At 45.4% G+C, this 23990-nt stretch overlaps 1 protein-coding gene across 1 annotated transcript in view; it reads right to left on the reverse strand.

Moving 5' to 3' along the window:
* Positions 1–2468: 2468 nt before the first annotated feature.
* LOC137364488 (uncharacterized) overlaps positions 2469–23990 on the reverse strand; it is a 198067-nt gene continuing 176545 nt past the window's right edge. The window contains exons 3-5 of the mRNA XM_068027676.1: positions 17774–17936; positions 17586–17683; positions 2469–3113 (exon numbers count right to left, since the gene is read on the reverse strand). Coding sequence (XP_067883777.1) covers positions 2946–3113; positions 17586–17683; positions 17774–17936 — 429 coding nt within the window. The 3' untranslated portion in view covers positions 2469–2945. The remainder of the gene's footprint in view (positions 3114–17585; positions 17684–17773; positions 17937–23990) is intronic.

Genomic DNA, 23990 nt, shown 5'->3' on the forward strand with positions numbered 1-23990 from the left:
GGGGGTGCGAGGGGGATGGGGGGAAGGGGTTGCGAGAGGGGCGGGGGGAAGGGGGTGCGAGGGGGTGGGGGAAGGGGGTGCGAGGGGGATGGGGGAAGGCGGTGTGCAGGGGGTGGGGGAAGGGGGTGCGAGGGGGGTGGGGGAAGGGGGTGCGAGCTGGGTAGGGGAAGGGGGTGCGAGGGGGCTGAGCTGGGAGCGGTGGGGGAGGGGGTGCAGGTAATAAAACATTCCATCAGCTCCCACCATTGTCCCTTTTATCATGGTGTACTGCTACTGGGATCGGGATCGGGATCCGGGAGCCGGGAGCCAAGCCGGAGTTGTGGGGAAGGTATGTGTGGAAACAGCGCGGAGTCGCCGAGTGAGCGGGAGCCGCTGCCGGGACCACGTGGCCGCTCTTTCTCCTGATTGTCACCGTGGACGGGCTCCCCAAACACAGCCAAGTGGCCTTCCTGTCCAGTTGGCCAAGCCTGGCCACCACTGGCAGGGTCTTCATCAGCATTCCTTTCCTGGATTGCCAGCCGTTTCCCCTCTCTCTGCGGTGAATTCCTCTCCCATCCTTACACGACCACCACCCTGGATGCCGCCATGTTTCACTACAATAATAAAACTCTCATGACATCTACTATTTCCCTTACTGGTAACACTGCTGTTAGTCCTTCACCTATAAGGACACCACTTGGAGTGTTCATACCTTTCAGCTGTTTCCACAGAGCCTCTTCACATTCCGGAATGATCCAGCAGCTAATCAGCTCCAGTTCCTAACCCATTCCCCAAATATCTCTCATTTTATTTCTCATTCAGAATTGGAGGCCCTGATGTGTTGAAATCTCTACCCACATTTCTCTGTATGCACAACATTTCTCTAATCACTTGCAGATATATTTAAGGCTGGGACAGACAGATTTTTGGTCTCTCAGGAAAACAAGGAATATGGTGAATGGGCGGGAAAGTGGAATTAAAGCCCAAGATCAGTCATGATCATATTGATTAGTGGAGCAGGCTCAATAGGCCATATGGTCTACTCCTGCTCCCGCTTCTTGTGTTCTTGTGTTTACACTTTTGCATACATAAGTATTTTGAAATTGTATTTAATCTGTCACCTGTGACTATCTCCTGATGCACATTATTATACTAAGCTTGTGCAGGGCCTCAATCTTATTCTCGGTGGAACAGTGATTTACTTGTATTCTTTCTGACTTAATATACTGTGCTTCCAGCCCATGATGTGGTCTCCTCGACACTGAGGAGACCTAAAACAGATTGTGTAATCGCTTTCTGGAACACCTCCATTCAGTCAGTAACGTAACCTTGAGCTTCCCGCTGCCTGTCATTTTAATTCACTGCACCAATTCCAGTCTGATCTCTCGGTCCTCAGCCTCCCACACTGTTCCAATGAAGCTCAAAGAACAGCACCTCCTTTTTCAATAAGGCACTTGGTGACCTACCGGCTTCAACATTGAGTTCAATAACTTCAGATCATAACTAATGCTCCATTTTCTTGCACAGCAGGTGCTGGTAATGGTTCTGCTGTAACCATTCAACCCTCCTCTAGACACATTTCATTAACTTTGCTCCAATTTGAACCCTTCCCTTGCCTTCACATAGTCTATCTCCGACTCTTCCCTTCTCTTCCTCAATTTCTCTATCTATATTTCTGAGGATAGGCTGTCGACCAGTGTGAGCCCAGTGATACACACACAGCTACCTCAACTACACTTCCTTGCACTCTGCTTCCTGTGGGATGCTATTTCATTCTCCCAATTTCTCCGAACTCCGTTAGCTCTGACGATGCAATCTTCCATCCCAGCATTCTGTTATGTCTTCCTTTTTCCTCAACCGAGGATTCCCCTCCACCATGGTTGACAGGAACCTCAGGCGTGTCCGTTCCATTCTGCTCTCATCCCTTCCCCTCCGTCTCAGAACTATTATTGAGTTCCTCTTGTTCTCTCCTTCCATTCCACCAGCCTCTGCATTCAATGGATCATCCTCTGCCATTTCCACCACCTTCACTGTGACAACACCAACAGACATATCTTCCCCTCTCCTTTCAGCATTCTGAAGGGACCGTTCCCTCTGTAACACACTAGTCCACTCCTCAATAAACCCTCCCCTTCCCATGTAAGCACAAGAGATGCAATACCTGACCTTTGACCTCCTACCTTCGCACTTTCCCCGAACACCCCTTCCAGGTGAAACAGCTATTATACTTGTTTCAATTGAGCATACTGTATTTACTGCTCACGATGTGATCTCCTCTACATCTGGTGAAAGGTCATTGACCTGAAATGTTAACCCTGTTTCTCTCCTCACAGATTCTGCCTGACCTATTGAGTATTTCCAGCATTTTCTGGTTTTATTTCAGATTTCCTGTAAATTTTCTTTTGTTTGAGTCCAGCTGACACCAGGCTTGATTGTTAAAACTAAATAAAACTTTAGATTCCTTCATGAAAAAAGACTTGCATAGAATATAAAGCAATTACAGAATATTTATTATATAAGCGACAGTATAAAAATTATTCAATCAGTATCAGGAGACACTTGGCAAGGCTTCTAACTTCCTCTGGATTTAAGGCCTGAAGGTGCAGTCGACATGATTCTTGGCACAGCTGGGCTTGAAAAAGGAAAGTAAAATTGGAGAACTACAGGATAAGAGCAGGGAGGAAGTGGGACTAATCAGATAACTCAAAGGGCCAGCACAGGCATGATGGGCTGACTGGCCTCTTTCTGTGCTTTAATATTCTCTGACTACATCTGTGTAAACTTGTATAGAATGGACAGTAAATACATTATAACCTCACATTCTAACCCCACTAAACTGTAAATTTCTAAAACACCATTGAGAGGATAATGGATTTTCATGTTGAGATTTTTGGAACTGGACTAAGTCAGTCACGATGATACAGAAATAGGATTTATTATACAGTTCAGCATTAGATTAGGTTTACTCATTGCTGTGTTATTTTCATGTATTGGTCGATGTTTCTGACCATATTTTCCAGTGCGTACAAAGCGAGAACACATTTTGTCTCCTCTATCTTATCTCCTTTCCATTCATTCGAAATGGTAAACATGATATGCTTTTCCATCATGGTATTTGCTGACAACTTTTTAAACTGAGAGAAAAAGGAGAGAGAGAGAGATAGGTTTTAATTAGCAATTATAACCTAGACAAAGTGATTATATGTTCTACATCACAAATCTGAATCAACATTCACAAAAAAAAAGGATCTGATCATTTCTCTCGCTGCTATTTGTGGGAGCTTGCTGTGCACAAATTGGCTGCCATGGTTCCTACATTACAACATTTCATTGGCTGTGACGCACTCTGTGATACTCTGGGGTTGGGAAAGATTTTGTATAAATAGAAGTTTATACAAATACCTGGAGGCTAATTTTTGCACAGCAAGCTGCCACAAACAACAATTAAATAAATCATTCGATAATCTGCTTTTAAGTGTTGATTGATGGATAAATGTTCGTCAGGACACAGGGGGGAACTCACTGACTCTTCAAAATAGTTCAATGTAATCCTTTACATCCACCCGAGAGGGCAGACAGTTTCACGTCTCATCTGAAAGATGGCACCTCCAACAATGCAGCACCCTCTGGAATGGGACTTGAACCCACCATCTTCTCACTCAGAGACAAGAGTACAACACACTGGGACAAGGTTAGCACCCTTGAGAAGGCCATGCTACCTGCATTCCCTCATTGTGACAGGTCTCTCACCTAAACCCTGCCTCCTGTATTGAATACATTTCAGTGATGTTTCAGTCCTGCACCCCACTCCCCAGAGACATTCACCCAATTCATTGGGGAGGGGCAGAGAGCCCAGGCCAACGTCTAAACCTCGAGTCATACTGGATCAAAACAAGCTGGTCCATTTTCAGCAATGAACCTTGTTTTTAATTCCACGAGTACTGTGACTGAAAGCAGCCAACATCATGATCCATCAGACAAAAACCATCACATTTAAAAACGAATTCTCCAGTGAGAATTCAAACATCCATTATTACTGACATTCCTTCATCGTCACTGGGTCCCAATCCTGGAACTCCCTGACCTCCTCTTGAGAGCCCCATCACAGATGCCAGTCTTCAGTCAATTCAATTCGCTCTACTTGAGATCAAGAAACAACTGAGTGAACTGGATACTGCAAAGGCTATGGGCCCTGACAAGATCCCAGCTAGAGCGCTGAAGACTTGTGCTGCAGAACTAGCCGTGTCTCTGGCCAGGCTCATTCCAGTACAGCTAGAACACTGGCATCTACCTGACAAAGTGGAAAATTGCCCAGGTATGTCCTGTCCACAAAAAGCAGGACAAATCCAATCTGGCCAATTATTGCCCCGTCAGTCTATTTTCAATCATCAGCAAAGTGATGGAAGGGTCATCGACAATGCTGTCAATCACCAGTAACCTGCTCACTGACACTGTTTGGATTCCGTCAAGGCTATTTGGTTCCAGACCTCATTACAGCTTTGATCCAAACACGGACAAAATATCTCAGTTCTATGGAGGAGGTGAGAGTGACAGCTCTCGATAGCAAGGCAGCATTTAGCAGAGTGTGGTATCAAGGAGCCCAGAGTAAAACTGAAGTAAGTGACGATCAGGGGAAAGGTTCTCCACTGTTTGGAGTCATACACAGCACAAAGGAAAATGGCTGAGGTTGTTGGAGACCAATCATCTCAGCTCGAGGACATCACTGCAGGAGTTCCTCAGGATAGTGTCCTAGGCCCAAGCCTTCAGCTGCTTCATCAATGATCTGCCCTCCTTAATAAGGTCAGAAGTGGGGATGTTCACCGATGATTACACAGTGTTCAGTACCATTTACAACTCCTCAGATAATGAAACCCACAAGTAGCAAATACTCGGCAACATTCAGATTTGGGCTGATAAAGGCAAGTACCATTTGCGCCACAAAAATGCCAGGCAATGCCCACCTCCAACAAGAGAGAATCTAACCATCTGCCCTTGACATTCAATGGGTTTACCAACATTGAATCCCTCTCTATCAGCATCCCGGAAGTTACCATGAACTAGATTCTGAACTGAACCAGCCAGGCAAATACAGTGGCCCCGAAGCAGGTCAGAGACTAGATTTTTTATGATTCGTTTCATGGGATGTGGGCATCACTGGCAAGGCCAGCATTTATTGCTGACCCATAACTGCACTTGAGAAGGTGGTGGTGAGCTGCCTTCTTGTAGGTACACCCACAGTGCTGTTCGGAAGGGACTTCCAGGATTTTGACCCAGTGACAGTGAAGGAACAGCGATACAGTTCCACGTCAGGATGATGCGTGACTTGGACGGGAACTTGCAGGTGGTGCTGTTCCCATGCATTTGCTGAGGTGCTCGTGGTCGTGGGTTTGGAAGGTGCTGCCTCAGGAGTTTGGTGCGTTACTGCAGTGCATCTTGTAGATGGTACACACTGCTGCCATCGTGCGTCAGTGGTGGAGGGAGTGAATGTTGGTGGATGGGGTGCCAATCAAGCGGGCTGCTTTGTAATGGATGGTGTCGACTTTCTTGAGTGTTGCTGGAGCTGTACCCATCCAGGCAAGTGGAGAGTATTCTATCACACTCCTGACTTGTCGATGGTGGACAGGCTTTGGGGAGTCAGGAGGTGAGTTACTCGCCGCAGGATGCCTAGGCTCTGACCGGCTCTTGTAACCATGGTATTTATGTGGTTGGTCCAGTTCAGTTTCGGGTCAACGGTAGCCCCCAGGATGTTGATAGTGGGGGATTCAGCGATGGTAATGCCATTGAATGTCAAGGGGAGATGGTTAGATTCTCTCTTGTTGGAGATGGTCATTGCCTGGCACTTGTGTGGCACGAATGTTACTTGCGACTTATCAGCCCAAGCCTGGATATTGTCCAGGTCTTGCTGCATTTCTGAACGGACAACTTCAGTATCTGAGAAGTCGTGAATGGTGCTGAACATTGTACAATCATTAGCGAACATCCCCACTTCTGACCTTATGATTGAAGGAAGGTCATTGATGAAGCAGCTGAAGATGGTTGGGCCGAGGACACTACCCTGAGGAACTCCTGCAGTGATGTCCTGGAGCGCAGATGATTGACCTCCAACAACCACAGCCATCTTCCTTTGTGCTAGATATGATTCCTACCAGCGGAGAGTTTTCCCCCTGATTCCCATTGACTTCAGTTTTGCTTGGGTTCCTTGATTCCAGACTTGGTCAAATGCTGCCTTGATGTCAAGGGCAGTCACTCTTACCTCACCTCTTGAGTTCAGCTCTTTTGTCCATGTTTGAAGCAAGGCTGTAATGAGGTCAGGAGCTGAGTGGCCCTGGGGGAACCTAAACTGAGCGTCACTGAGCAGGTTATTGCTGAGCAAGTGCCGCTTGATAGCACTGTCAGTGACACCTTCCATCACTTGACTGATGATTGGGAGTGGGCTGATGGAGCGGTAATTGGCCGGGTTGGATTTGTCCTGCTTTTTGTCTACAGGACATACCTGTGTAATTTTACACGTTGCTGGGTAGATGCCAGTGTTGTAGCTGTACTGGAACAGCTTGGCTAGGGGCATGGCGAGTTTTGGAGCACAGGGTTTCAGTACTATTGCCGGAATGTTGTCAGGGCCCATGGCCTCCAGTGCCTTCAGTCATTCCTTGATATCATATGGACTGAATCGAATTGGCTGAAGTCTGGCATCTGTGATGCTGGGGACTTCAGCAGGAGGCCGAGATGGATCATCAACTCGGCACTCTGGCTGAAGATTGTTGCAAATGCTTCAGCCTTTTCTTTTGTACTGATGTGCTGGGCTCCCCCATCATTGTAGATGGGGATATTTGTGGAACCACCTCCTCCAGTTAGTTGTTTAATTGTCCACTACCGTTCATGACTGGATTAGGCAGGACTGTAGAGCTGAGATCTGATCCATTGGATATGGGATCGCTTAGCTCTGTCTATCGCATGCTGCTTACACTGTTTAGCACACAGATAGTCCTGGGTTGTAGCTTCACCAGGTTGACACCTCATTTTGAGGTATGCCTGGTGCTCCGCCTGCACTCTTCATTGATAGATATTCAACATCGAGGAACTCACTTCCTGACTCCCCAGAAACTGTCCACAAGGCACAAGTCAGGAGTGTGATGGAATATTCACAAATTCCCTGGACTTTGTTTGCACTGGACTGCTGACTTGGGTTGCATTAGAGTGCTGCAGTGGAAGTTTGGTAACTGAGGATAATTAAGGGTTAATTTTATCTGAAATCTAATTTGTCTTTTATTTAGCAGATTAACTTAACAGTTGCTGTTCGGGTTGGAGAAGGTGAGTTTTAGACCAGCTTTAAACAGGGTTCACTCAGGCTCTGCTTGCAGCTGTACCTTGTTAATTAGAGAACTGTCTTAAACCAGTTTTCAGGGGGCGAGAGTCAGTCAGTATAAAAGTGAGTCATGTGACAGTGCTGCCTTTGTTTGCATTAGAGTGCTACAGTGGAAGTTTGGTAACTGAGGAAGTTCGGTGAGGAGAGAGCGAGGAGCTTCTTTTATTTCCTACCTGTCCTCAGAGTGAGGGAAGCCGAGAGCTTCCAAAGAGCACAGCTGACTGGGAGAAGACTCGGAGAGCGGAGTATAAAAAACTTACCTCTGGTAAAAAAACTGACAGTGACGTCACAGGAAAGCTGTGACCGGATCAGCTGGTAGGGAATTTTTTTTAACTGAATTTGAAAATAAAACATCAATAAAAATTGATTAAAACCCGAATTAACTAATTAATAAGTAGAGTAACTAAACCAGAGGGAGGAGATTACTGTATTTAGTTCGCATTTAATATTTATAGGAGGAATCTAGCACTAGGGACCATATAGTTAATTATAACAATTTAGTAAGGATTTAATCAGTGTTTATATTAAATTAATTTATTAATTAGTGATAGAAATGTCAGTTAGAGGGGTGAAGTGCTTCACCTGTGAGATGTGGGAGGTCCGTGACTCTTCCAGCGTTCCGGACGACGACATCTGCAGGATGTGTACCCAGTTGCAGCTCCTCACAGACCGCATGGATCGGTTGGAGCGGCAACTGGATGCACTTAGGAGCATGCAGGTGGCGGAAAGCGTCATAGTCAGGAGTTTTAGGGAAGTGGTTACACCCAAGGTGCAGGCAGATAGATGGGTGACTGCAAGAAGGAGCAGGCAGTCAGTGCAGGAATCCCCTATGGCTATCGCCCTCTCTAACAAGTATACCGTTTTGGAAGCTGTTGTGAGGGGGATGGCCTATCAGGGGAAAACAGCAGCAGCCAGAGCAGTGGCACCATGGTTGGCCCTGTTGTTCAGCAGTGAGGGACAAAGCACAGAAGAGCAATAGTTATAGGGGACTCTATATTCAGGGGCACAGATAGGCGTTTCTGTGGACGTGAAAGAGACTCCAGGATGGTATGTTGCCTCCCTGGTGCCAGGGTCAAGGATGTCTCTGGATGGACAGGGGACATTCTGAAGGGGGAGGGTGAACAGCCAGAGGTTGTGGTACACATCGGTACCAACGACATAGGCAGGAAGAGTGATGAGGTCCTGCAGGGGGAGTTTAGGGAGTTAGGTAGAAAGTTAAAAGACAGGACCTCTAGGGTTGTAATCTCGGGATTACTCCCTGTGCCCTGTGCCAGTGAGGCTAGAAATAGGAAGATAGTGCAGCTAAACACGTGGCTGAACAGCTGGTGTAGAAGGGAGGGTTTCAAATATCTGGACCATTGGGCTCTCTTCAGGGACAGATGGGACCTGTACAAGAAGGACGGGTTGCATCTAAACTGGAGAGGCACAAATATCCTGGCTGCGAGGTTTGCTAGCATCACTCGGGAGGGTTTAAACTAGTGTGGCAGGGGGGTGGGAACCAGAGCAGTAGGACAGCAAGTGAAATAAATGAGGGGGAACTCGTAAATAAGGCCAGTAAGACTAAGAGGAAGAGCAGGCAGGGAGATGTTGCGGAGCACAGCGGGACTGGTGGTCTGAAGTGCATTTGTTTCAATGCGAGAAGTATAACAGGTAAGGCAGATGAACTTAGAGCTTGGATTAGTACTTGGAACTATGTTGTTGTAGCTATTACAGAGTCTTGGTTGAAGGAAGGACAGCTAAATGTTCCAGGATTTAGAAGCTTCAGGCGGGATAGAGGGGGATGTAAAAGGGGTGGGGGAGTTGCATTACTTGTTAAGGAGAATATCACAGCTGTACTGCGGGAGGACACTTCGGAGGGGTCGTGCAGCGAGGCAATATAGGTGGAGTTCAGGAATAGGAAGGGTGCAGTCATGATGTTGGGGGTTTACTACAGGCCTCCCAACAGCCAGCGGGAGGTAGAGGAGCAGATACGTAGACAGATTTTGGAAAGATGTAAAGGTAACAGGGTTGTAGTGGTGGGTGATTTTAACTTCCCCTATATTGACTGGGACTCACTTAGTGCTAGGGGCTTGGATGGGGCAGAATTTGTAAGGAGCATCCAGGAGGGCTTCTTGAAACAGTATGTAGATAGTCCAACTAGGGATGGGGCCATTCTGGACCTGGTATTGGGGAATGAGCCCAGCCAGGTGGTCGAAGTTTCAGTAGGGGAGCATTTCGGGAACAGTGACCATAATTCCATAAGTTTTAAGGTACTTGTGGATAAGGATAAGAGTAGTCCTCGGGTGAAGGTGCTAAATTGGGGGAAGGCTAATTATAACAATATTAGGCAGGAACTGAAGAATTTAGATTGGGGGCGGCTGTTTGAGGGTAAATCAACATCTGACATGTGGGAGTCTTTCAAATGTCAGTTGATTAGAATCCAGGACCAGCATGTTCCTGTGAGGAAGAAGGATAAGTTTGGCAGTTTCGGGAACCTTGGATAACGCGGGATATTGTGAGCCTTGTCAAAAAGAAAAAGGAAGCGTTCAGAAGGGCTGGAAGGCGAGGAACAGACGAATCCCTTGAGGAATATAAAGACAGGAGAAAGGAACTTAATCAAGGAGTCAGGAGGGCTAAAAGGGGTCATGAAAAGTCATTGGCAAACAGGATTAAGGAAAATCCCAAGGCTTTATATCCGTATATAAAGAGCAATAGGGTAACTAGGGAAAGGGTTGGCCCACTCAAGGACAGAGAAGGGAATCTATGTATCAAGCCAGAGGAAATGGGCGAGGTACTAAATGAGTACTTTGCATCAGTATTCATCAAAGAGAAAGACTTGGTGAATGATGAGCCTAGGGAAGGGAGTGTACATAGTCTCAGTCATCTCATTATCAAAAAGGAAGAGATGTTGGGTGTCTTGCAAAGTATTAAGGTAGATAAGTCCCCAGGGCCTGATGGGATCTACCCCAGAATACTGAGGGAGGCAAGGGAAGAAATTGCTGGGGCCTTGACAGAAATCTTTGCATCTTCATTGGCTACAGGTGAGGTCCCAGAGGACTGGATAATAGCCAATGTTGTTCCTTTGTTTAAGAAGGGTAGCAAGGATAATCCAGGAAATTATAGGCTGGTGAGCCTTACGTCAGTGGTAAGGAAATTATTAGAGAGGATTCTTCGGGACAGGATTTACTCCCATTTGGAAACAAACAAACTTATTAGCGAGAGGCAGCATGGCTTTGCGAAGGGGAGGTCGTGTCTCACTAATTTGATTGAGTTTTTTGAGGAAGTGACAAAGATGATTGATGAAGGAAGGGCAGTGGATGTTATCTATATGGACTTCAGTAAAGCCTTTGACAAGGTCCCTCATGGCAGACTGATACAAAAGGTGAAGTCACACGGGATCAGAGGTGAGCTGGCAAGATGGATACAGAACTGGCTCGGTCATCGAAGACAGAGGGTAGCAGTGGAAGGGTGCTTTTCTGAATGGAGGGATGTGACTAGTGGTGTTCCGCAGAGATCTGTGCTGGGACCGTTGCTGTTTGTAGTATGTATAAATGATTTGGAGGAAAATGTAGCTGGTCTGATTAGTAAGTTTGCGGACGACACAAAGGTTGGTGGAGTTGCGGATAGTGATGAGGATTGTCAGAGGATACAGCAGAATATAGATCGGTTGGAGACTTGGGCGGAGAAATGGCAGATGGAGTTTAATCCGGACAAATGTGAGGTAATGCATTTTGGAAGGTCTAATGCAGGTGGGAAGTATACAGTAAATGGCAGAGCCCTTAGGAGTATTGACAGGCAGAGAGATCTGGGCGTACAGGTCCACAGGTCACTGAAAGTGGCAATGCAGGTGGATAAGGTTGTCAAGAAGGCATACAGCATGCTTGCCTTCATCGGTCGGCGCACAGAGTATAAAAATTGGCAAGTCATGCTGCAGCTGTACAGAACTTTAGTTAGGCCACACTTAGAATACTGCGTGCAATTCTGGTTGCCACACTACCAGAAGGACATGGTGGCTTTGGAGAGGGTACAGAAGAGGTTTACCAGGATGTTGCCTGGTCTGGAGGGCATTAGCTATGAGGAGAGGTTGGATAAACTCTGATTGTTTTCACTGGAACGACAGAGGTGGAGGGGCGACATGATAGAGGTTTACAAAGTTATGAGCGGCATGGACAGAGTGGATAGTCAGAAGCTTTTTCCCAGGGTGGAAGAGTCAGTTACTGGGGGACATAGGTTTAAGGTGCGAGGGGCAAAGTTTAGTGGGGATGTGCGAGGCAAGTTCTTTACACAGAGGGTGGTGAGTGCCTGGAACTTGCTGCCAGGGGAGGTGGTGGAAGCAGGTACGATAGCGACGTTTAAGAGCCATCTTGACAAATACATGACTTGGATGGGAATAGAGGGATACGGTCCCCGGAAGTGCAGAAGGTTTTAGTTTAGGCAGGCATCAAGATCGGCACAGGCTTGGCGGGCCGAATGGCCTGTTCCTGTGCTGTACTGTTCTTTGTTCTTTGAGTGCAACTCCAACAACACTCAAGAATTTGGTACCATCCAGGACAAAGGACGGGATAAGAACACAGGAAATGGGAGGAGTAGACTATTCGGCCCATTGAGCCTGCTCCGCCATTCAATACGATCATGGCTGATCTTGGCTTCAATTCCACTTTCCCACCCACTCCCCATATCCCTTGATTCCCTGAGAGACTAAAAATCTGTCTATCCAAACCTTAAATATATTCAATGACGGAGAATCCACAACCCTCTGGGTAGAGAATTCCAAAGATTCACAACCCTTTGAATGAAGTAATTTCTCCTCATCTCAGTCCTAAATGATCGACCCCTTATCCTGAGACTGTGCCCCCGTGTTTTAGATTCCCTGACCAGTGGAAACAATCTCAGTATCTACCCTATCCAGCCCCATCAGAATCCTGTCTGTTTCAATGAGATCCCCTCTCATTCTTCTAAACTCCAGAGAATATCGGCCCAATTTACTCAGCCTCTCATCATAGGACAACCTCCTCATCCCAGGGACCAATTTAGTAAATGTTTGCTGCACTGCCTCCAGTGCAAGTAGATTCTTTCTTAAATGTGGAGACCAAAATAGCACATAGTATTCCAGATGTGGTCTCACCAAAACCCTGTACAATTGTAGCAAGACTTCTTTATTCCTGTACTGCAATCCTCTTGCAATAAAGGTCAACATGCCACTTGCCTTCCTAATTGCTTGCTGTTCCTGCGTTCCTTGGACAAGCAAACCAAGTGTCTCTGAACAGCAAAACTTATCAGTTTCACACCTTTTAAAAGATATTCAACTTTTCTATTCTTTTGACCAAAGTGAATAACTTCACACTTCCCTGCATTATACTCCATCTAGTTGCCCATTCATTTAACCTGTCTATATGTTTTTGCAGCCTCTCTGTGTCCCCGCCCCCCCACAGATTACCTTTCCAGCTACCTTTGTGCCAGCAACAAACTTAGATTCATTTTCTCTGTGTCTTCATCGAAGTCATTAATATAGATTGTAAATAACTGAGGTCCCAGCACTGATCCTTGTGGCACACCACTATTCACTGCCTGCCAACTTAAAAATTCCTTGTTTATGCCCACTCTTTGCTTCCTGACTGTTAACCAGTTCTCTTTCCATGCCAATATATTACCCAATACATGGCTTGGCCATGTGAGCCGCATGGAAGATGGCAGGATCCCCAAAGACACATTGTACAGCGAGCTCGCCACTGGTATCAGACCCACCGGCCGTCCATGTCTCCGTTATAAAGACGTCTGCAAACGCGACATGAAATCGTGTGACATTGATCACAAGTCGTGGGAGTCAGTTGCCAGCATTCGCCAGAGCTGGCGGGCAGCCATAAAGACAGGGCTAAATTGTGGCGAGTCGAAGAGACTTAGTAGTTGGCAGGAAAAAAGACAGAGGCGCAAGGGGAGAGCCAACTGTGCAACAGCCCCAACAAACAAATTTCTCTGCAGCACCTGTGGAAGAGCCTGTCACTCCAAAATTGGCCTTTATAGCCACTCCAGGCGCTGCTTCACAAACCACTGACCACCTCCAGGCGCGTATCCATTGTCTCTCGAGATAAGGAGGCCCAAAAGAGAAGAAAGATATTACCCCAACTCTATGAGCTCTCCTTGCTGATTAACCTTTTGTGTGGCACCTTATCGACTATCCTTCGGAAATCCAGGTATACTACATCTACTGGTTCCCCTTTATCTACCCTACTATTTACATCCTCAAAAAACTCTTAATGAATTTGTCATACAGGATTTCCCTTTAGTAAACCATGTTGACTTGTTCGAATCATACAGAGCTTTTCAAAGTGCATTGTTAAGACTTCCTGAATAATAGATTCCAGCATTGAGCCAATGACTGATATTAAGCTAACTGGCCTGTAGTTCACTGTTTTTTCCCTCCCTCCTTTCTTGGAAAGCTGTATAACATTTACCAATTTCCAATCTTATGGGACCATTCCCAAATCTAAGGAATTTTGGAAATTCATAGTTAGCACATCCACTATCTTTGCAGCTTTCTCTTTTAGGGTATACGCCATCAGGTCCGGGAGATATTTCGATTTTAGTCTCTTCAGATTCTCCAATACTTTTCACCTGCTGATATTAATTTCCATAATTTCCTCACTCATTTTTAGCCCCTAGGTTACCTAGGTCTATTTCTGGTATGAAATATGAGTCATCTATTATGAAGAAACAAAATATTTGTTCAATGCCTCTGCCATTTCCTCATTCCCCATGATAATTTCGCTTGTCTCTGCTTCTAAGTTACCAACATTTACTTTAGCTACTCTCTTCCATTTTTATACCGATAAAAGCTCTTACAATCTATTTTTATGACTGGCGAGTTTACTCCCATGATCTATTTTTTCCTTTTTTATCAACTTTTTGGTCGTCCTTTGCTGGTTTCTAAAACACTCCCAATCCTCAGACTTGTTACTCTTTTTTGCAACATTGTAAGCCTCTTCTTTTAACCTAATACTATCCTTAACTTCCTGAGTGAGCCATAGGTCTTTCTTGCTGAGTTTTTGCTTTTCAATGGAATGTATTTTTGTTGAACGGTTTGAATTGTTTCTTTCAAGGTTTCCCGCTGTATATATACCACCACACCTTTTAGACTATTTCCCCAATTTACCTTAGCCAGTTCTCCCCTTATACCTATATAATTGGCTTTCAGTATAAGATTCTTATTTGTGATTGGAGTATGTCACTTTCAAACTTAACATGGAATTCAGTGGTATTGTGATCACTATTTCCCAGTGGATCTTGTACTATGACATCACTGATTAACCTTGCTTCATTACACAACACTAGATCTAAGATAGCTTTATTCCTAGTCAGTTTCACAATGTATTACTGCAAGAAACTGTCCCAAAATCATTCTAGAAACTCATCTGCTAGACCACTCTTGCCAATTTCATTGCCCCGGTCCATATGAAGATTAAAGTACCCCGCAATTATTACACTGTCTTTGTTACAAGCTCCAATAATTTCTAGTTTAATGCTCTGTCCAACAGTATAATGACTGTTAGGGGGTCTATAAATCACTTCCACCAGTATTTTGTGATTCTTGCTATTCCTGCTTTCCATACTGATTCTACTTCATGATCTTCTGAGGCCAGATCCTTTCTTGCTAATGTCCTTATGTGTCATCCTTTACTATCAGGGCTATCCTTCCTCCTTTACCAGTCTGCCTGCTTTTCTGAAATATTGTGTACCCTGAAATATTTATTTCACAACCTTGATCACCTTGTAACCATGTCTCTGAGATGGCGATTAGATCGAAATCATTTAACCTCTATTTGAGACACGAGTTCATCTATTTTATTTATTGCAGGTGTTTAGTGCATTAATTCCCTGCAATGACCTTATTCTCTGATGTACAATTTTTGTTAAACTCTGTTGTCTCCTGACCCATTCTTCATAGCTTCACCCCCATAATACTATACTGTTTGAATGCATTGGCCTTTCTCTTGGGCTTTCTAAATCTCCCTTCACCCTCCCCCTCCCCCACTCTTAATTCACAACATCTAGCCTTATCTGATGGCGCACTCTTACATTTGTACACTCCATCCCTTTTTGTCACACTCTGATTACCATTATCCTTAGTGCCATCTTGCACTCTTAACTTCTCCTCTCTTTAAATTATGACATCTTCCCTCACTTGATCACTTGCCCCCACTATTTAGTTTAAAGCCCTCTCGACCACACTAGTTATATGACTCACCAGAACACTGCTCCCAACACGGTTCAGATGAAGTCTGTCCCAACGATACAGCTCCCATTTTCCCCAGTACTGGTGCCAGTGCCCCATGAATCAAAACCCATTTCTCCCACACCAACCTTTGAGTCACGCGTTTAACTCTCTAATCTTATTTACCCGACACCAATTTGCTCGTGGCTCAGCTAATAACTCATATTATTACCTTTGAGGTTCTGCTTTTCAATTTAGCCCTTAGATGCTCATACTCCCTATACAGAACCTTTTTCCTCATCCTATCTATGTCTTTGGTACCCACAGGGACTACGACAACTGGAACCTTTCCCTCCTATTGCAGGTTCCTCTCCAGCCCTGAGTAGATGTCCTGAACCCTGAAGACAAGCAACACAGCCTTCTGGATTCTCGCTCTTGGCTGCAGTGAACTGTGTCTATCCCCCTGACTATACTGTCCCCTACTACCACTACATTCCTATTTACTCCCCCTGTTTGAATGACTTCCTGTACCGTGGTGCCACAGTCAGTTTCCTCATCCATCCAGCAGCCCTCGCTTTCATGCAGAGAAGTTGAAAGAACCTGAAACCTATTGGACAATTGCAAGGGCAGAGGCTCCTCCACTTTTGCTTTCTCGATCCCCTTACCTGCCTCAATCACAGTCACATCCTCCTGTCCCTGACCACAGACCAAATCAGAAGATTCTATCTTAAGGGGTGTGACTGCCTTCTGGAACAAAGTGTCCAGGTAGCTTTCCCCCTCTCTGATACATCGCAGTGTCTGTAGTTCAGCCTCCAGATCATTGAGCCGAAACTCCTCGAGCCACAGACACTTGCTGTGGTCGTGTTTGCCGTGGATCACACTGGCGTCCACCATCTCCCACAGACTGCAGCTGCTACACATCACCTGCCCTGCCATCTTTATTATGTGTTAATTTATTTTTCTTAATTCATTTATAATTAATAAACCCCACTGCTACTCAGCCCCACTACTAATAAGCTTTACAACTAATAATAAACCCTTACTAATAGATTAGCTGAGTCTCAGAAGATTCTTATTCTTATTATTTCAATTAATGTTATACTTACCCCAATTAAAATTCCTTAGCTTAGATATGAGAAAAGGAGAAAATGTTGACCAGCCAATCACTTTCCTTCCTTTTTAGAATGTTGCATGTCAATTCCTCTTTCCCCCTCTGCACCAAATTCCCACATGAACCAAATTCCCACCTTCACACTCTATCTCTATATCTCACACACTATATCTCACTCAGGCAAAGTTTTCTCTCCATGCAGCTTGAAAATCTGACTGCTTCTATAGAACCTCTGATCAGTCACTAGCTTAACTTCCTGCTACAGTGATTAACACCTATTGAACAAACTACTTTTAGCTGATTGACAGATAATGTCACTGTCAGGCAGTTCCCTCTTTAACGAATCAATTTAACTTACTTGCAGTTTGAATGTTCCATGTCGGAGCCTGACTCAATCTAAACTGAAACTTGAGAAAAACTGACTGGAACTTACCATGTCAGTTTGGACTGAGAACCTGTCCTGTAAGTATTCATCTTCGTGCTCATCCACCACCTTTAACATTCACCCCCTCCACCATTGATGCACCCTGGTTGCAGTGTGCACCATCTACAAGATACACTGCAGCAACTCACCAAGGCTCCTTCGACAGCACCTTCCAAACCCACGACCTCTCCCACTTAGAAGGATAAAGGCAGCAAGAGTACAGGAACACTACCACCTGTAAGTCCCCCACCAAGCCCCACACACCATCCTGACTTGGAACCATATCACCGTTCCTTCACTGTTGCTGGATCAAAATTCTGGAACTCCCTTCCTAACATCACTGTGGGTGTACCTACCCCACATGGACTGCAGTGGTTCAAGAAGGCAGCTCACCACCACCTACTCAAGGGCAATTAGAGATGGTCAGTAATGCCCAGATCCTGAGAACAATATATATTTTTTTAATTGCATTGATTTCAATGTAGCTGATTCTACAAATTAAGCCACTGTTTGTTGTTACCTTCTCCTGTAGTCGCTTGTATTCATAAATATACTGAGAGTAACTCTCTGATATTCCTAAATGGTCAAAGTGGGTCCCAATCACAATTCGGTAAATATCTGAAAAGAGACATTGAACAAAAATATCAATGTGAAACATGAAACTACATGGCAACAAAGCTGACATAGGCAGAAAAAAAAGAGACTTACATTTCTGTCCCACAATGGTTTGTAGTTCTTGAAACTCTTTCATCTCATTCCCATGGATGTTGTCGATGGTGTTAATGTTAAAAATGAATGCAACTCCATGAATTTCATTTTCTGGAATGACTGAATACTGAGCAGCAGCAGAATCAGGATTGAAATACTGCAACTAAGTTAGAGAAAAGTGAATTGGTTATACTGAAAGCTACCAACGGCACAAATCTTTACGTTGGCTGAGCAAGAAGGTGAATATTTAGAGAGAGATTCCCAGTCCTTTCTGACACGACCGACTCCACCTTATTCACCATTCCTATTGAGATCTGCATGGATTGTCGGTTTTGGATATCAGAAAGGACTCCCGCTCTCTCTCTCTGCCAAATTCCAACTGTGGCTGTTCCTCTCCTGCTTTCTGTATTTTCCTCTGCGTCATTTCCTTTCCTTGTACATGTATGTCCATGTTAATCCATTCCTGTATGTTATTCTTTGAATTATCCCTGTGTTCAGTTACTCTGTCCCTGTGTGTTACTCCTGGACTATTCTCTGTGTTTCAGTTACTCTGTCCCTGTGTGTTAGTCCTGGACTATTCTCTGTGTTTCAGTTAATCTGTCGCTGTGTGTTAGTCCTGGACTATTCTCTGTGTTCCAGTTACTCTGTCCCTGCATGTTACTCCTGGACTATTCTCTGTGTTTCAGTTCCTCTGTCCGTGCCTGTTACTCTTGGATTACTCTCCGTGTTTCAGATACTCTGTCCCTGTGGGTTTTACTGAACAATTCTCCGTGTTTCAGTTTCGACCTTCCAAAATGAATCACTTCACACTTATCCAGGTTGAACTCCATTTGCCACTTCTCAGCCCAGCTCTGCATCCTGTCAATATCCCGTTGCAACCTACAACAGCCTTCCACACTATCCACAACTCCAGCAACCTTTGTGTCATCGACAAACTTATTAACACAGCCTTCCACTTCCTCATCCAAGTCATTTATAAAAATCACAAAGAGCAGAGGTCCCAGAAGAGATCCCTGTGGAACACCACTGGTCACCGAGCTCCAGGCTGAATACTTTTCATCTACTACCACCCTCTGCCTTCTATGGGCCAGCCAATTCTGTATCCAGACAGCTAAATTTCCCTGTATCCCATGCCTCCTTACTTTCTGAATGAGCCTACCATGGGGAACCTTATCAAACGCCTTGCTAAAATCCATATACACCACATCCACTGCTCTTCCTTCATCAACGTGTTTCGTCACATCTTCAAAGAATTCAATAAGGCTTGTGAGGCATGACCTGTCCCTCACAAAGCCATGCTGACTGTCTCTAATCAAACTATGCTTTTCCAAATAATCATAAATCCTGTCTCTCAGAATCCTCTCCAACAATTTGTCCACTACCGACGTAAGACTGACTGGTCTATAATTCCCAGGGTTATCCCTATTCCCTTCCTTGAACAAGGGAATAACATTTGCCACCCTCCAATCATCTGGTACTACTCCAGTGGACAGTGAGGACGCAAAGATCATCGCCAAAGGCGTGGCAATCTCTTCCCTCGCTTCCTGTAATATCCTTGGGTATATCCCGTCTGGCCCCGGGGACCTATCTATCCTCATGTGTTTCAAAATTTCCAGCACATCGTCCTTCTTAACATCAACCTGTTCGAGCATATCAGCCTGTTGCACGCTGTCCTCACAAACGACAAGGTCCCTCTGAATACTGAATCCAGTGAATACTGAAGCAAAGTATTCATTAAGGACCTCCCCTACCTCCTCCGACTCCAGGCACAAGTTCCCTCCACTATCCCTGATCGGCCCTACCCTCACTCTGGCCATCCTCTTGTTCCTCACATAAGTGTAGAATGCCTTGGGATTTTCCTTAATCCTACCCGCCAAGACTTTGTCATGTCCCCTTCTAGCTCTCCTAAGTCCATTCTTCAGTTCCTCCCTGGCTACCTTGTAAACCTCTAGAGCCCTGTCTGATCCTTGCTTCCTCAACCTTAAGTAAGCTTCCTTCTTCCTCTTGACTAGCTGTTCCACATCTCTTGTCATCCAAGGTTCCTTCACCCTACCATCCCTTCCTTGCCTCATCGGGACAAACCTATCCAGCAGTCGCAGCAAGTGCTCCCTAAACAACCTCCACATTTCTGTCGTGCATTTCCCTGAGAACATCTGTTCCCAATTTATGCTCCCCAGTTCCTGCCTAATAGCATTGTAATTCCCCCTCCCCCAATTAAATATTTTCCCATCCCGTCTGCTCCTGTCCCTCTCCATGACTATAGTAAAGATCAGGGAGTAGTGATCACTATCACCGAAATGCTCTCCCACCAAGAGATCTGCCACCTGGCCTGGTTCGTTGCCAAGCACCAAATACAACATAGCCTCCCCTCTAGTCGGCCTATCTGCATATTGAGTCAGGAAACCTTCCTGGACACACCTGACAAAATCTGCTCCATCCAAACTATTTGCACTAAGGAGGTTCCAATCAATATTAGGGAAGTTGAAGTCACCCATGACAACAACCCTGTTACTTCTGCACCTTTCCAAAATCTGCCTCCCAATCTGTTCCTCCGTGTCTCTGTTGCTACTGGGGGGTCGATAGAAAACTCCCAATAAAGTGACTGCTCCTTTCCTGTTTCTGACTTCCACCCATACTCACTCAGTAGACAAACCCTCCTCGATGACCTCCCTTTCTGCAGCTGTGATACTATCCCTGATTAGCAATGCCACTCCCCCACCTCTTTTACCTCCCTACTTATTCCTTTTGAAACATCTAAACCCCGGAACATCCAACATCCATTCCTGCCCCTGTGATATCCAAGTCTCCGTAATGGCCACAAAATCGTAGCTCCAAGTACTGATCCATGCTCTAAGTTTATCACCCTTATTCCCAACACTTCTTGCATTAAAATAGACACACTTCAACCCATCATACTGGCTGCAACTTTGCCCTGTCAACTGTCTAAGCTTCCTCACAGACTCTCTGCACTCTGTATCTGCCTGGTCTACAGCTACCCCATCCACTGATCCGTAGCTCCGGTTCCCATCCCCCTGCCAAACGAGTTTAAACCCTCCCGAAGAGCTCTAGTAAACCTCCCGCCCAGGATATTGGTGCCCCCCAAGTTCAGATGCAACCCGTCCTTCTTGCACAGGTCCCACCTTCCCCAGAAGGTATCCCAATGATCCACATATCTGAAACCCTCCTTCCTACACCAGCTGTTCAGCCACGTGTTTAGCTGCACTATCGTCCTATTTCTAACCTCACTGGCACTATTCTCTATGTTTCAGTTACTCTTTCCTGTGTTTTATTCCTGGACTATTCCCTGTTTCAGTTACTCTGTCCCTGTGTGTTACTCGTGGACTCTTCTCTCTGTTTCATTTACGCTGTCCCTGTGTGTTACTCTTGCACTATTGTCTGTGTTTCAGTTACGCTGTCCCTGAGTGTGACTCATCTACTATTCTCTATTTCAGCTACTCTGTCCCTGTGTGTTACTCCTGGACTATTCTGAATGTTTCAGTTAATCTGTCCCTGTGTGTTACTCTTGTACTATTGTCTATATTTCAGTTACTCTGTCCCTGTGTGCTACTCTTGGACTATTCTGTGTTACAGTTACTCTGTCCCTGTGTGTTACTCTTGGACTATTGTCTATGTTTCAGTTACTCTGTCCCTGTGTGTTACTCCTGGACTATTCTGTGTTACAGTTACTCTGTCCCTGCATTTAACTCCTGGACTATTCTCTGTGTTTCATTTACTCTGTCCCTGCGTGTTACTCTTGGGACTATTGTCTATGTTTCAGTTACTCTGTCCCTGTGTGTTACTCTTGGACTATTGTCTATGTTTCAGTTACTCTGTCCCTGTGTGTTACTCCTGGACTATTCTCTGTGTTCCAGTTACTCTGTCCCTGCATGTTACTCCTGGACTATTCTCTGTGTTTCATTTACTCTGTCCCTGTGTGTTACTCTTGGACTATTCCCTTTGTTTCAGTTACTCTGTCCCTCCAAGCCTGCGCTGATCTTGATGCCTGCCTAAACTAAAACCTTCTGCACTTCCGGGGACCGTATCCCTCTTTTCCCATCCTATTCATGTATTTGTCAAGTTGGCTCTTAAACGTCGCTATCGTACCTGCTTCCACCACCTCCCCCGGCAGCAAGTTCCAGGCACTCACCACCCTCTGTCTAGAGAACTTGCTTCACACATCCCCTCTAAACTTTGCCCCTCTCACCTTAAACCTATGTCCCCTAGTAACTGACTCGTCCACCCTGGGAAAAAGCTTCTGACTATCCACTCTGTCCATGCCGCTCATAACTTTGTAAACCTCTATCATGTCGCCCCTCTACCTCCGTCGTTCCAGTGAAAACAATCCGAGTTTATCCAACCTCTCCTAATAGCTAATGCCCTCCAGACCAGGCAACATCCTGGTAAACCGCTTCTGTACCCTCTCCAAAGCCTCCACGTCCTTCTGGTAGTGTGGCGACCAGAATTGCACGCAATAGTCTAAGTGTGGCCTAACTAAGGTTCTGTACAGCTGCAGCATGACTTGCCAATTTTTATACTCTATGCCCCGACTGATGAAGGCAAGCTTACCGTATGCCTTCTTGACTACCTTATCCACCTGCGTTGCCAGTTTCAGTGACCTGTGGACCTGTACGCCCAGATCTCTCTGCCTATCAATACTCCTAAGGGTTCTGCCATTTACTGTACTTCCCACCTGCATTAGACCTTCCAATATGCATTACCTCACATTTGTCCGGATTAAACTCCATCTGCCATTTCTCCGCCCAAGTCTCCAACCGATCTATATTCTGCTGTATCCTCTGACAATCCTCATCACTATCCGCAACTCCACCAACCTTTGTGTCACCCGCAAACTTACTAATCAGACCAGCTACATTTTCCTCCAAATTATTTATATATACTACAAAGAGCAAAGGTCCCAGCACTGATCCCTGCGGAACACCACTAGTTACATCCCTCCATTCAGAAAAGCACCCTTCCACTGCTACCCTCTGTCTTCTATGACTGAGCCAGTTCTGTATCCATCTTGCCAGCTCACCTCTGATCCCGTGTGACTTCACCTTTTGTACCAGTCTGCCATGAGGGACCTTGTCAAAGGCTTTACTGAAGTCCATATAGATAACATCCACTGCCCTTCCTTCATCAATCATCTTTGTCGCTTCCTCAAAAAACTCAATCAAGTTAGTGAGACACGACCTCCCCTTCACAAAACCATGCTGCCTCTCGCTAATTAGTTTGTTTGTTTCCAAATGGGAGGAAATCCTGTCCCGAAGAATCCTCTCTAATAATTTCCCTACCACTGATGTAAGGCTCACCGGCCTATAATTTCCTGGATTATCCTTGCTCTCCTTCTTAAACAAAGGAACAACATTGGCTATTCTCCAGTCCTCTGGGACCTCACCTGTAGCCAATGAGGATGCAAAGATTTCTGTCAGGCCCCAGCAATTTCTTGCCTTGTCTCCCTCAGTATTCTGGGATAGATCCCATCAGGCCCTGGGGACTTATCTACCTTAATGCTTTGCAAGACACCCAACACCTCCTCCTTTTCGATAATGAGATGACTGAGACTATGTACACTCCCTTCCCTAGGCTCATCATCCACCAAGTCCTTCTCTTTGGTGAATACTGATGCAAAGTACTCATTTAGTACCTTGCCCATTTCCTCTGGCTCCACACATAGATTCTCTTCTCTGTCCTCGAGTGGGCCAACCTTTTCCCTAGTTACCCTCTTGCTCTTTATATACGTATAAAAAGCCTTGGGATTATCCTTAATCCTGTTTGCCAATGACTTTTCATGACCCCTTTTAGCCTTCCTGACTTCTTGCTTAAGTTCCTTCCTACTGTCTTTATATTCCTCAAGGGATTCGTCTGTTCCTAGCCTTCCAGCCCTTACAAATGCAACCTTTTCTGTTTGACTAGGCTCACAGTATCCCGCGTTATCCAAGGTTCCCAAAACTTGCCAAACTTATCCTTCTTCCTCACAGGAACATGCTGGTCCTGGATTCCAATCAACTGACGTTGGAAAGACTCTCACATGTCAGATGTTGATTTACCCTCAAACAGCCGCCCCCAATCTAAATTCTTCAGTTCCTGCCTAATATTGTTATAATTAGCCTTCCCCCAATTTAGCACCTTCACCCGAGGACTACTCTTATCCTATCCACAAGTACCTTAAAACTTATGGAATTATGGTCACTGCTCCCGAAATGTTCCCCCACTG

Source organism: Heterodontus francisci, unplaced genomic scaffold, assembly GCF_036365525.1.
Source record: "Heterodontus francisci isolate sHetFra1 unplaced genomic scaffold, sHetFra1.hap1 HAP1_SCAFFOLD_874, whole genome shotgun sequence".
Taxonomy (NCBI): domain Eukaryota; kingdom Metazoa; phylum Chordata; class Chondrichthyes; order Heterodontiformes; family Heterodontidae; genus Heterodontus; species Heterodontus francisci.